The sequence below is a fragment of the Amyelois transitella genome, chromosome 17 (assembly GCF_032362555.1).
Source record: "Amyelois transitella isolate CPQ chromosome 17, ilAmyTran1.1, whole genome shotgun sequence".
Classification (NCBI taxonomy): Eukaryota; Metazoa; Arthropoda; class Insecta; order Lepidoptera; family Pyralidae; genus Amyelois; species Amyelois transitella.
Window position 1 is genome coordinate 7,717,605 of NC_083520.1, and position 13,116 is coordinate 7,730,720.

The 13,116-nt window shown below is 35.9% G+C and overlaps 2 protein-coding genes across 2 annotated transcripts; one reads left to right on the forward strand and one right to left on the reverse strand.

The window, feature by feature from the left end:
- The first annotated feature begins 985 nt into the window (after positions 1 to 985).
- On the forward strand, positions 986 to 10,645 carry LOC106134293 (actin-related protein 2/3 complex subunit 2). The gene is made up of 8 exons (XM_013334298.2): positions 986 to 1,231; positions 1,716 to 1,809; positions 1,998 to 2,097; positions 4,647 to 4,833; positions 6,443 to 6,578; positions 6,963 to 7,047; positions 7,700 to 7,907; positions 8,536 to 10,645. The coding sequence occupies exons 1-8, from the start codon at positions 1,158 to 1,160 to the stop codon at positions 8,561 to 8,563; spliced, it is 912 nt and encodes a 303-aa protein (XP_013189752.1). The 5' UTR covers positions 986 to 1,157; the 3' UTR covers positions 8,564 to 10,645.
- Positions 9,307 to 12,885, reverse strand: LOC106134294 (transmembrane inner ear expressed protein). The gene is made up of 4 exons (XM_013334299.2): positions 12,636 to 12,885; positions 12,158 to 12,310; positions 11,403 to 11,498; positions 9,307 to 10,885 (listed from the first exon to the last, which is right to left on the reverse strand). The coding sequence occupies exons 1-4, from the start codon at positions 12,757 to 12,759 to the stop codon at positions 10,734 to 10,736; spliced, it is 525 nt and encodes a 174-aa protein (XP_013189753.2). The 5' UTR covers positions 12,760 to 12,885; the 3' UTR covers positions 9,307 to 10,733.
- Between the last annotated feature and the right edge of the window lie 231 nt (positions 12,886 to 13,116).

The window sequence follows — 13,116 nt, forward strand, 5'->3', positions numbered from 1 at the left end:
GGCTCTCTTCGGAAAAACGCGTGTTGTCTAGTAAGAACTAGTTTTAACTGATATTTAATTTTGAGCATTAGTTAATTCTAGTTTTAACAAAGGCAACTAGTAAAAACTCTTTCTAAAAACTAGTTTTAACTGTAACATCTATAAGAAGTACGACAAACGCCATCTATTGATAAGTAGAAAATCTACTATTGACATGGACGGCGAGTTTCTATCAAATATGAACACGTTCGTCAATCAAAAGCTTCAGAAAACAACCTAGGAAAATCCCAAAGAAATAATAGCATCGCTGAAAGACAAAATAGCAGTATTTATGAACGGATTAATTTCTAGCATCAGAAAGCTCCATCTAGTATCGAGTAGGAAGAGTTTTTTACTTTTATACCCAGTGTGGCCCTCATCGGTCATGGTGTTATAGATGGCGCTGATATAGTTTCTTAAAACGCGAGTTTTTCTCGAACCTAGGACCTTGATAAATCGATTTCTTGAGCCGAAAAGCCCCTAATCTGTAACTTTCATGAAAATCGTTGGAGCCGTTTCCGAAATCCAGATTATATATATACACAAGAATTAGATAGATAGATATCATAATTATGCTGAACTCAAAGAAAAAAAAGAAAATTTTTGTTTAACTTTGTGAATTTAATAAACTTTATTATTTTCTCCGTTTATTATATTCTTCAATAGGTATATTGTAAAAGAAATATATCATATAGAAAGTGAAATACTTATTTTTAAACTCTATTTCAATCAACTTCAATTCTATCATTAAGCCAAATAGCTGAACGTGGCCATTCAGTATTTTCAAGACTGTTGGCTTTGTCTACCCCGTAAGGGATAAAGACGTAGCCATATGTTAAACTAGTTCCATCTGTATATTTATTCTCCCCACAGCGGGGCGACAGGTCCGTAAAAACAAATTGCAACGCGAGTAGCTGTCAGTATGTCACGTCAAGTTAAATTGTCTATGACATTCATGGCCGATTTTTATTTCATTCAAGATTTCATTCATTCGAGCTTCTTTTTCGGATTTTCTCTATCGTTTATGGTTATCTCTATACGGGTGGTCGTAGTTGGAGATTTCTTTACTAAAAATATTAAATGAAGGTGCTATAGGCGTTGATTTTATGAAATAACTGTAGGTTATAAATAATAAAATAATGATCTTACTCGAGATCAATAATAGAATTATAGAAGAAACACTAACTGTTAAATATAAAAATGCATTGGCTAGGTAAGTACGCTACACTTAGAAACTTCTGTTTTTACATTTATAAAGTGGATATTGAAAGTGATTATCTCTTGTGGCAATTGTGTGACAAAGTGCTGTACCTGCAGTTTTCCCATGAGAGAAAGGTTCATGGCTATAACCCCTATTTGGGACTCGGTTGACAAGTGTCAAATGCCTAGGGGGCCCAGCCCACGTTGGCTGCCGCAATAACTAAATAATGACCTCATGAGACACTTGATAGATAATAAAGTCATGATATTGTATTCCCATAAGTCATCAGGTCCGCTATGACGCGGCGGTGGTGCGCCCAACTTGACATGGATGAGTCATGACTGTTGTTTATTGGCGCCGCCAATTCATAAACCACCAACAAAATGGTTTAAGGTGCCAACGCCAATAAAAGGATGTATATTATTCTGATCCTCTTGACTTCCCTTTACAATTTATCAATTATTTGTCCAAATTAATGTCTCAATGCTCATTTCAGCTTAAAGCCTGAGTCCATTGATGTGACGGTTGCAGATTTTGATGGAGTTCTCTTTCATATATCAAATGTCAATGGAGATAAAACCAAAGTTAGGGTAAGCAAACAACACCTAGACAGTAGACAGTGGTGATAATAGTCTTAATAAAATTGAATCACTATAAAAAAAGTGCATACACTAAGATTTTTCTCCATGACCTTACTAAATGAATGTAGTTGTGAATTAAATTGTTATATTTTTTAAAAGCAAACAATATAATTGTATGATGATAAATCTCATTTTAGGTTAGTATATCACTAAAGTTTTACAAGCAGTTAGAAGAACATGGAGCTGATGAACTTCTCAAAAGAGTATATGGACCTTTACTCACAGAAACAGAGTCTGGTAAGACAATATGTTGGTTTATACAATACATAGAACTAGTTAAATTGAACATATATTACTTGCATGCTTTCAGGATTTCAGATCCTATTTTCTGAATCAAAACAAATACGGAAGATGCAAAAATATTTTTATAGCTATATTGTTTATAAATGCTACCACTACCTACTGCATTAATTTATATTAGCAAACAACATTCAGTTTTGCATCATAATCATACAGATTTATAACATATCCCAAGTTTGAAATTGGTAGATGTCAGTTGAATGCAGTGTAGTAGGCCTAGGACATGCCACGATTTCATATCAATATGATATTTTACACATTGTCCTTAAAGGTAACAGATCATCCATTATTTAGAAAACAAATATGATGAGAATTGATAAATTTCAATCTTTGCTTACGGGTACGCTTTTGACCATGGATCCTGGATTGGATAAGTCAGGTTTTTACATGAAGCAACTTTTGTCTGACCTCTGCAACCTCTACTGGTAAACCTTACCTATCTTGGATCCATGGTTACACATCTAGTTGCCTGAATGTGCAGGTTTCCTCATGATGTTTTACCGCACCAAAAGAGCATTGGTTAGTATTCAAACTAATGAACATAACTTTGAAAAGAGTCATTGGTATGTACCAATGACTTTTAAAAGTTATTTAAAGGCACAGGTTCAAATCCCACCTCAGCCACATGGCTGAGGTGGGATTTGAACCTGTGCCTTTCCGCGCATCATGCATTTTAACTGGGCACTTTACAGTTTCGACAAAATGATAAATTTTAATGATCATTATTATATTGCCAATTAGTTGGTGCTTGAAAATATTATAATATTGGCAAGTATTTGCCTTGATAAAATTAAAACTGCAAAGTGTCGTTGCAGTATTGTTTTTAAGGTTTACATTATCAGTATTTGACACATTATTTTTAAATTTATCAATTGTACTGATAAACTGTACAATGATAAGATAATTTAAAATTTGTTGGATTGTTAACAACAATTTTTTTAAATGATGATGTTATTTATATTTTTGTTTGTCGTTAGCCAATCCATTTTGTTTTTGTTTAGTTTTTTTAAACTTTTGCAATTTTTCTAAATAATGGAAACATTCTGTAGCCTGAATGGTGCTATAAGAATTAGAAAAACAATATTGTTGTTTTTGTTTTGTTTTTATGGGTGCGGTGGGGTTCCCAGCACCAATAGAAGAAAGAATAGGACCACTCCATCCTTCCTATGGATGTCGTAAGAGGCGATAAAGGGATAGGCTTATAAACTTGTGAAAAACTGTAACCCTTTTATAATCTCAATTCTATCATTAGGACAAACAGCTGAATGTGTCCTTTCAGTCTTTTTAAGACTGTTGGGTTTGACTACCCCGTAAGGAATATAGACGTAATTATGTTGTTATAGCTGAACCAACACTTAGTAGAGTTATACACAAGTACAATATTTCCCATATTTGAATCATTGTTATGAATCATCAAGGGTTCATTTCCTATTAGAACATTTATATTATTATTATGTTAGCCACCATTAAGGTCAAAATAATTGTTTCCTCATAGCACTAAATATGTCATTTAGTTCATTGTTTTATACTTTGTGCTGTACACTTTGAAAAGAACTAAGTGAAATATACATTGGTTTTATTTTAAATACAAAATTTCATCTCAGTTTGATATTTTCAAATGTTTTTCCTAAAATATGACTTTACTAATTTATATTGACTAATTTACACTTTAATTGAATTAACAATCAGAAAGCCCATCATAGGCTTAGTATAATACTAGGGATATTGTGCGCGCGTTGACTTTGATTGAACTAATGTTACACTCTTGAAAAACTTAAAAGAAAACATAACATTTATTTGTTTTTAAAAAGTCGGTCCAGTCCTAAATTAAATGCGATGCGACATTTTGTTAGAACTACTCATATTCTTTAATTTCATGTATTATCTACTACATGAAATTGTAATAATTTTTCAACAAATACATATTAAAACCTTTTGCTGTTGCATTGTGAAAATATGTATCTTTTCGTATTCTACATATGTATGTCGCTTCACGTGTCATTTAAGTGTGCACTGAACATAAGAAGTGTAAAGTACCCTTATAACTTAAATACATACATACATACGGTCACGTCTATATCCCTTGCGGGGTAGACAGAGCCAATAGTCTTGAAAAGACTAAAAAGCCACGTTCAGCTACTTATTTGGCTTAATGATAGAATTGTGATTCAAATAGAGACAGGTTGCTAAGCCATCGCCTAAAAAAAGAATCCCAAGTTTGTAAGCCTATCCCTTAATCGCCTTTTACGACATCCATGGGAAAGAGATGGAGTGGTCCTATTCTTTTTTGTAATGGTGCCGGGAACCACACGGCACTGTCGGTAGTTAAAGTTAAAATACTTTGAAGCGGGTTACAAGTATTTCGGGCTGAGCCCTGATTGGCAGTGCAAAAGCACAAGCCGTGTAGCACACGTCCGAGCAACCACACGGCATTGCCCGGAACCACACGTAACTAACTATATATCTAAAATGTTTTCTATTTTAAGGTTACAATGTGTCAGTCCTCTTGGATCTGGAGAATATTCCCGACGACTGGGAGGAAATAGTGAAGAAAGTGGGTCTCCTGAAGAGAAACTGCTTTGCGTCGGTTTTCGAATGCTACTTCAGGCTGCAGGAGGACGGTGACGTGAGCCGCAAACGGGCCGTCATCAACTACAGACAAGATGAGACGCTGTAAGTATCATTTTAACGTCCGATGAACATGCTGCAGTGTAGTTTGTTCCGCCGCTTCTTCTACACATGCGCTTTGGAAGCGTCGAATGTGACGTCAATAAGTGATACCTTGTATGCAATTTTGAAAATAAATCTATTCTATATAAATAGGCACGCGAAAAGGACAAGGGACAATGGTAAATGTAAAAACAGGAATGTGCGATGATGAAAATAAGGAATAAGAGGAAATAGCTTTCCCACAATGGTCTACCTGTTTTACAAAATATAGCAAATTTTTACAAAATAGTGGTTTCAGCTGTGTGTATATGAACAAGTCACTCCCTTTATGCAAAAAATATAAATATTAAATATCAGATAGATATAGAGATATTAAATATCATACTACAATTAATTGGATATGTCAACTGAGACATACAATATGTAATATATTACAGTATGTTAATATGGTTTCAGATTTCATTTTCATCTATCTATCTCATTATAATTTTATATTACATCATAGCATTCACATTAAGTCATCACCTTTCATAAATTACCTTGAGATAAAATTTGAATCCCCTGGACCTAATCTAAGCCTTAGCTGTAAATTATATTATATGAAATTATAGATGTACGAGTGTTAGATTACTTTAGAATCGGCGTACTTTTTTGCCACTACATTTTGTACCATAAAAATGCTATCTTATTAAATCTTTCTTATATTTATATTATTATGAGAATTTAAATATGAAGAAAAAATAGTGCTACCACAAAAATAATGTGAATTACATTCATTATAAAAAACAACTTAATTATTTAAGTATTTAAGTTGTTTTTTACGTTTATAGTTACGAGTATATTAAATACATACATACATATAATAACGTCTACGTTGCGGGGTCAACAGAGCTAACAGTCTTCAAAAGACAGACATTAGTTTTGACAGGCTTTTTGTATTATAATTGCCCATGTTAGTATACTATTTGTAATATGGTGACAAAATAGCATATCCTATTTAAAACAAAGGAAGTGCAATAATTTATGTAAATGTTGCATTCAACACTCGAGTAGAATTGAATGTTATAGTTTATCAGGTTGTAAAATTAGGTCAGTCATGCGTGACTTCCCACTCATGCCGTTATAGTTGCTCGTTAATTACACATGATGTAATTAGAAAGTGTGGCAAGGTATTCTGCAATTATTGAATGTAGGCATCTGGGTAATTGTCGATTCGAATATTTTTCCTAGGTAAATTCAATACTAAAATTTGTTCAATAGTTAGGACAGTATTGTCTGTGAGACTGATTTCTCCTGATGCGTTGAGATCACTAAAAGTTATCACATCTTTTGGTGATTGAATAAAAAATTACCTTATACAAGTAAAGTATATATTTATTTCATAATACAAGATCTTTCGCCAAATGTGTCTTTCTTTTTCTTGGAACCATAGTTTTCTACCACAGAGAAATGTTATAATAATCTTATCTTGTATTATTTTATTTGAAGGAACGATCAAGTATTTATATTTCCTATCATGGCAAGTGCAAAGATGTGGTCTACCTTCTGCTCTGGGAAAGAGGCGTGATTTTATGTATGTTGAATCCGTCTTCACGACAATGTTCTATTGCAGATACGTGGAAGCGCAAGAAGACCGCGTGACGGTGGTGTTCTCCACGGTGTTCCGGCACGAGGACGACGTGGTGATTGGCAAGGTGTTCATGCAGGAGCTCAAGGAGGGCCGGAGAGCCTCCCACACCGCGCCACAGGTAATAAAAGGGAAAAGATCTACTATAGTGTTCCTTTGGGGTTGGTATTTTGAGAGGATTTTCCAGAAATAAGAGTAATTCAGAGGCGGGAACGCTGCCATTGCGTCAAACAGGGCCTAAATAGTAAATTGTCTAAAGGATGAAGGATGAATTAACTGGAAACTGTAAAAAGGAGGGGAAGAAATCGCGCGCTGTCTGCGATGCGAGTCGGATGTCATTCTACTAATATACAAATTCGCGTTCAAGAGATCAATTGAAGGCAACCTGGAAAAAAGGTTCCCAATTTTGGCTGAGTTAATTGACTTATTTGTTCAAAGTCTGAAATATTTGTATTACAGGTGATGTCATTATACTAATGCAAAATGTTTTTTTCCCTTGTTTCAGGTTCTATTTTCACACAGGGAACCGCCTTTAGAACTCATGGATACTGACGCGAAAGTAGGAGAAAATATCAGTTATGTAACATTTGGTAAGTTAGCTTTGGTACATCACTACTTCACTAGCCACGTCTGTGCATTATAATCCTTAGCCTTTACCTTCACATCGGAGCCCCTGGTGGGCCTTTGATCATGATCCTGGATTGGGTAAGGATTTTGGTTATTACACGAAACGAGAGTAGACGTAGAGTTCCACAACATATTATTCATTTAAAATGCTTAAGGGAAGCTTATGCCTATCCAATTTTATAAGTTGTCTTGACGTCATTAAGTGATAGATACCCTGTATCCTATTTGGAAAATCTCTTTCTTCCACGAAATCCAACGGATTGGGATGGAGTGGTGCTATTCTAGACTTCCTTGAACCACAAGGTATTAAATATTTGTATGACATAAATATTGAGCTACTAGAGGCCGCCCGCGACTTCGTCCGCATGGAAACCCTATCAATCCCGCGGGAACTCTGGGATAAAAAGTAGCCTATGTGTTATTCTGGGTCTAATCTTCAGCTACCTACATACCAAATTTCATGGTAATCGGTTCAGTAGTTTTTGCGTGAAAGAGTAACAAACATCCATACATCCATACAAACTTTCGCCTTTATAATAGTAGTAGGATTAAGGTGAGGATGTAGCCAGGATTAACGCCAAAGAAGAAGATTAATTATAAATCCCATCTCGGCAGTGCTATTCCCGCGGCACACGTGCGCGGCGGCGCGCGACAACACCATCGACCTGCTGCACATGTTCCGCGACTACCTGCACTACCACATCAAGTGCTCCAAGGTGTACGTGCACTCGCGCATGCGCGCCAAGGCGGGCGATCTGCTCAAAGTGCTCAACCGCGCGCGCCCGCAGAACAACGCGCGCCCGGCCGAGCGGAAGACTATCACGTGAGATTACCTTTAATACATACATATTACCACGTCTTTATCCCTTACGGGGTAGACAGTCTCGATAAGACTGCGATGCCACGTGGAGTTTATGGCTTAATGGTGGAATTGAGATTCAAATAGTGACAGATTGCCTAAAAGAATAATCCCAAGCTTACGAGTTCCCTTCCCCTTAATTGACTTTTACAATAGGCACGGGAACAAAGGCAGCTAACACACGCTGTTTTACGAGGCCTTTTCATTTAATTTAAAAATTCATGTTATATAGAATCATTAGTGGTGTTGTAGCATAGAAACCCAAATATTGATATGGACTAGCAAGTTGCCAGTGAATAGTTACTTTCTTTTGACATTACCAATGAGCGATGAGTATGACTATAAAAAAAATATACTACAATCTGTTTGTTGCGATAAATACATACTTACTATACCGACCTGTGGACGCTTAGCTAAATTTACTTGGGTGTTATTTTATGTCATCTTAAGTACATAACTTAATGGATTGCAGTCAAATATTGAGTATTGTATGGTAAAAGTTAAAAGATAATATTGACAGAATGGTACCTATATTTTATTGTTCTGTGTGTTTTTGTAAAATAACCATTTAGATTGATATCTATTGTTCCAGGGGAAGAACGTTTGTCAGGCGAGATTGAGTGTTGCGAGGCGGCGGGAACACGGCCGGCCCCGCGACGGCGCGCCTCACGCCCAACAGACACGCTAACACTAAGTCATACCACCTATTTATTATTCGAACAAGATTCATAGTCGAGCGAACTAACATATTATTACAGTGGACACCCACAATGTGCGTATTTCATTTGTCCGAGTAACCATATGCTATTTATTTAAACCAAACATTCACAGTTTCTCCGAATGTCACAAAGTACCAATAGTGAATGATCTCGCTCCATTCGACTTTCAATGGGTTGCCAAATATTTACGCGTGCTCAATCTACTGCCGATGACGTACAGTTGGGTGAAGAAATGTGCACATTGTATTAATATTTATTGTAAACTCTTCAGCATAGCGTAAAGTCTAAATAATGTTGCCGTAGAATTTGTTGATGACAAAAATATGCTTTATTATAATGAGAGTTCTATTTATAGAGGGGCACTGCGCCCGGCTGGCGGCCGGTAGGGCCCGACAACCTGACAACTAGGGACATCGTCTAGCTCGCGCAGTGCCCACGAGACCGAACTTTCCTCTTAGCTTACGTAATTTTGTTGATGTAAGTAAATGCTATTACCAATCCTCACGTAGGGTAATGTATTATAAAATCTAGCCTATACATATTGTTTCGGTTTACAAACTTGTAAAAATGTATATCTCTGAAATACTTGTGACAGGTAACAAGCACAAAATGTACGAATTATTCCTTACTAATTTTTAAAACAGTTCTATTTAGTTTTAAATGTTATCGCAATATATGAACAATAATTAATTTTAATAAAGGTTGCACTTTTCGTTTTAGGTAGGTCCGATTCGTTTATAAAGTGTAAGTGAAAGTGTATAATATTTCTCAATAGATTCTTCCACTGGAATTCATAAAAATGGCCTTATTTACTATCGTCGCTGAGTGGACGTCGAGCTCGGTTCGTAGAGTCGCTAGTTTAGTGATCGATACTCTTGTATCTTGTTTTGTGCAATTCGACTACACTATTCGAATGCCAATTCGCATTTAATTTGATTGAAGAGAATAGGCTCTGTTTAGCAAAATATTTTCTTGGTTGTAAGTTGTTTTTTTTTCTTGTAGTTAGTGCCAAGGCATCCTTTATAAATTCAGACACAATCATTTTGTAAATTCATATTTGCACTTAAATGTATTGCTCAAAGATTCAACACCAAGGAGCCGCCAAAATAATAGACTTATCAGATGATAACATACAATTAAATCCGGTTTGAACTTGGGCCATTCCAAATAAGTTTGTTTTAGGTGAGTTTCTAACATGAATCGAGAGATGGACTGAAGCATTGGACTGTCTGAACATTCGTCTGGGATTCAGTGGGTATTATATAAATTTTAAAGTAATACTAATACTAAGTCATAAATAAATTAATAAAATTGAGACATAGTTGTAAAGCGTGACAGCCGTCGTCGGAACCACGTGGACGGATGTGGAGGATCGGGATGTACCAGAAGCATGTAGAAACAATTTAACGTGGTTAAATAAAATTTTGTAGCTAACTTGAATATTATGAAATTTTATTTGCGAGATGTATTATTTATGTATTATAAAATGTAAGTTAAATGTTGCTTTAAAGTATTGCTTACAATGGGATCATTGTTTTTACTGTCAGTTTTAACACAAGATTATGTAACAGCAGCCAGAATACGATGGTTACTTGTGAATATGTAATTAATCTTATAATTTTTAAAATCCGTTTATACTGTATTTTTATTTTCTAGATTAAAGAAAACATTCTACTGCAATAATAGCTTTTATTCCATCTACAAGATTGTTTTACAAGAACAGCGAAATTTTGGGTATAAACACAAGAAAACATAGTGCTATGTAATAAGTATATAAAAATATATGATTTTAATTTACTGTTTGACGTTACTGTGCAAGACGAGCGGGAAATCAATCGATAAGTAAGTACTTACTGCGATATTTATAATTCGCGGCCTCTTGACATTGCTTATCTACATCACCATCACAAGATTAGGTTGTCGGTACGTAAACTTATTCGCGCGAACAAAAGAATAATGAAGTTTAATTATGAACCTATAGTTTGAGTCAAAATTGGCCATTTAAATTTCAGACTTATTCAAATAACCGGTACCTAGTATTAGACTGCTTAGTAGCGGACAGGTTACGTCTTTAATTGTTATTCTGAGGGTTAGGCGAAGCCGGTGCCTTATGTCCCAGCTTGGAGATGGCGGCCACCTTGTTGGCGATCTTGGCGAAGTGCCCTGACACCTGCGGCTCGGGCTTCTGCCCGCCCTCGGGTTGGTAAGACGCATCGAGAGAACCTGTAGAAGGATCTTCATATTACTGGAGGATTCGTTTTCACAGGAATTTCCAGAAATAAAACTTAAGGGTCTAGTCTACCTCTGTTCCAAATTTCATTTAAATTTGTGCTGGGTCTTTTATAAACGTGGTCTTATTATTTCTTTGAGGTTTACTAACAGATATATATGCAAAACAGACACGAGCATGCATAGCAGCTCCACTTAGTACAAAGAGGCTGCACTGCAGAATAAGACCACTTAATTTCTTCCCTTCGGATGTCGATCGATTAACAAAATAAAAGATGCACTTTAATTCACATACATACATACATATGGTCACGTCTATATCCCTTGCGGGGTAGACAGAGCCAACAGTCTTGAAAAGACCGAATGGCCACGTTCAGCTATTTGGCTTAACGATAGAATTGAGATTCAACTAGTGACAGGTTGCTTTGCTAGCCCATCGCCTAAAAAAGAATCCCAAGTTTTTAAGTGTATCGTTTAATTCACAACGTTAAACAATCATCTTGGACCTTACTTTGTTGCGGAGACATGATGGAGCTGGGCGGCGACTTCTGATTCGGACCCTCGTTGTTCATCTCTGATTTTGTTTTCTCGTGAAGAAGGTCCAGGGCTTGCATGCACAGAGATAACACACACGTCACAATCGCAATGAGAAGTTTAATTATATCAATTTTATTATCTTATCTTTTTCTTATTTGCTTTTTGATGTATGTCTGTCTATTCGTCGTATGGTTGTTAATTTTATTTTAATGCACCAGTCTTATCACAGGCATCAATCAGTATGGAGTCTTATACTTATTCTAGATCCAAACAACCATAAGCCCCTAAAATCCGTCTGTCCGGTGTCTGTCTTACGTGTTTTCGATCATATCGAATCCGGAAATTTAGCTCACGGTCTGGCTGGATTCGTAGACAATTACGACATCATAATCCCGATATCTTATTGGACTCCTACAGGTCTTGGATAAAAGTACTTCTTTACTCGTTTACTATGACAAAGTTCCATCTAAGCCTTTCGAAAACAGTTGATAGTGCTACGTCTATGGATGTCGCAAAAAGCCAAAGGAAGCTAGTTTTGGCAGTATATACTAAACTATTTGAAAATACCGTCATTTGCGGGCTTTAAGGACTTAAACGATGAGGAAAGAGAGAAAGAATACAGATATCTGTATATCCAATCCAAAGCATACCTACTCGTCAAAATTGAGAAGGAAATTTTTGTTTATTGTTTGTATATGTACAATATTTTTTTCCCATGCACACTACTACCGTCTTTCAAAGACATAGCGTCCATCTTAGTGTCTTGAATGGTTTCCAACTGCTGCCTGAACTTCGAAGCAATCTTCCTCCGCTTGTAGTCCGCCTCTATCTGCTGCTTCGTCCTCGGAATACGGAACCGGAAGCAGCAGCACACCATTACGACTAGAAATTTAATCAAAATCGCAGTATTTCGTTTCGGCGGTCGAGTGGGTAGGAACACATGCGACTAGAAAACGTGATGTACATGTTCGATTCTCAAAGGTAAAACTCTTTTTTTTTAGTAAAGTAATGGAAACCATATGGAAACCTGCACGTTCAAGCCACTTGAGTTTGTGACCATGAATTTCCTAGGTATTCGCAAGATTTTTTTACTACAAATATAAAAAACTAATAACATGGGTTCTGTGGGGTTGGTATGTCAACTCAAAAGAGTTATCATAGGATCGTGGAAAAAAAAATTTCCAATTTAAATTAAAAAAATACTTACTTAAAGTGGCGACGGCAGCCAAACAAAGAAAAACAAGTTGCCAAAGACGCAATCCCCCTATTACTTGCTTCTCAAGCCATTCAGGCTCTTCGGAGTTTTTGATTACATCCATTATAGGATCCATATTACAAATGTTATTTTTTTACAAATTCTAAAGTAAGAACGTACACACAATAACGTGTAGCAATTGAAAGCTAATAATTCCAATTTGTTGGAGTGGCTGTTTGCCACACCTCATATTATGCTATCATCACTTGGCAGGCACTCCCTAATTTGTTTCCAGTACTGTATTATGGAACAAGGAAGATTCTACTTATTAACTTGTTTTGACATGGTGGATTTAAATTAATGGAACCGTAGACCTGTGTGATATTAATTTATATCTATATAGCATGTAAATTAAATTTAGATATTCTGTAAACTTTTAATCTAAAATGCGTATGAATACAACATCGAAATTTTAAATTTAAATCTGGCGCCT

Bases quoted from the DNA above. Each gene is read 5' to 3' on its own strand.
- LOC106134293 (XM_013334298.2), top strand. From the start codon at position 1,158: ATGATCTTACTCGAGATCAATAATAGAATTATAGAAGAAACACTAACT. The intron at 2,098-4,646 runs GTAAGACAATAT...TTCTATTTTAAG, and splicing joins ACTCACAGAAACAGAGTCTG to GTTACAATGTGTCAGTCCTC. The intron at 6,579-6,962 runs GTAATAAAAGGG...CCCTTGTTTCAG, and splicing joins CCTCCCACACCGCGCCACAG to GTTCTATTTTCACACAGGGA.
- LOC106134294 (XM_013334299.2), bottom strand. From the start codon at position 12,759: ATGGATCCTATAATGGATGTAATCAAAAACTCCGAAGAGCCTGAATGG. The intron at 11,499-12,157 runs GTAGTAGTGTGC...TGTGCATGCAAG, and splicing joins CGCTATGTCTTTGAAAGACG to CCCTGGACCTTCTTCACGAG. The intron at 10,886-11,402 runs GTAAGGTCCAAG...ATCCTTCTACAG, and splicing joins CATCATGTCTCCGCAACAAA to GTTCTCTCGATGCGTCTTAC.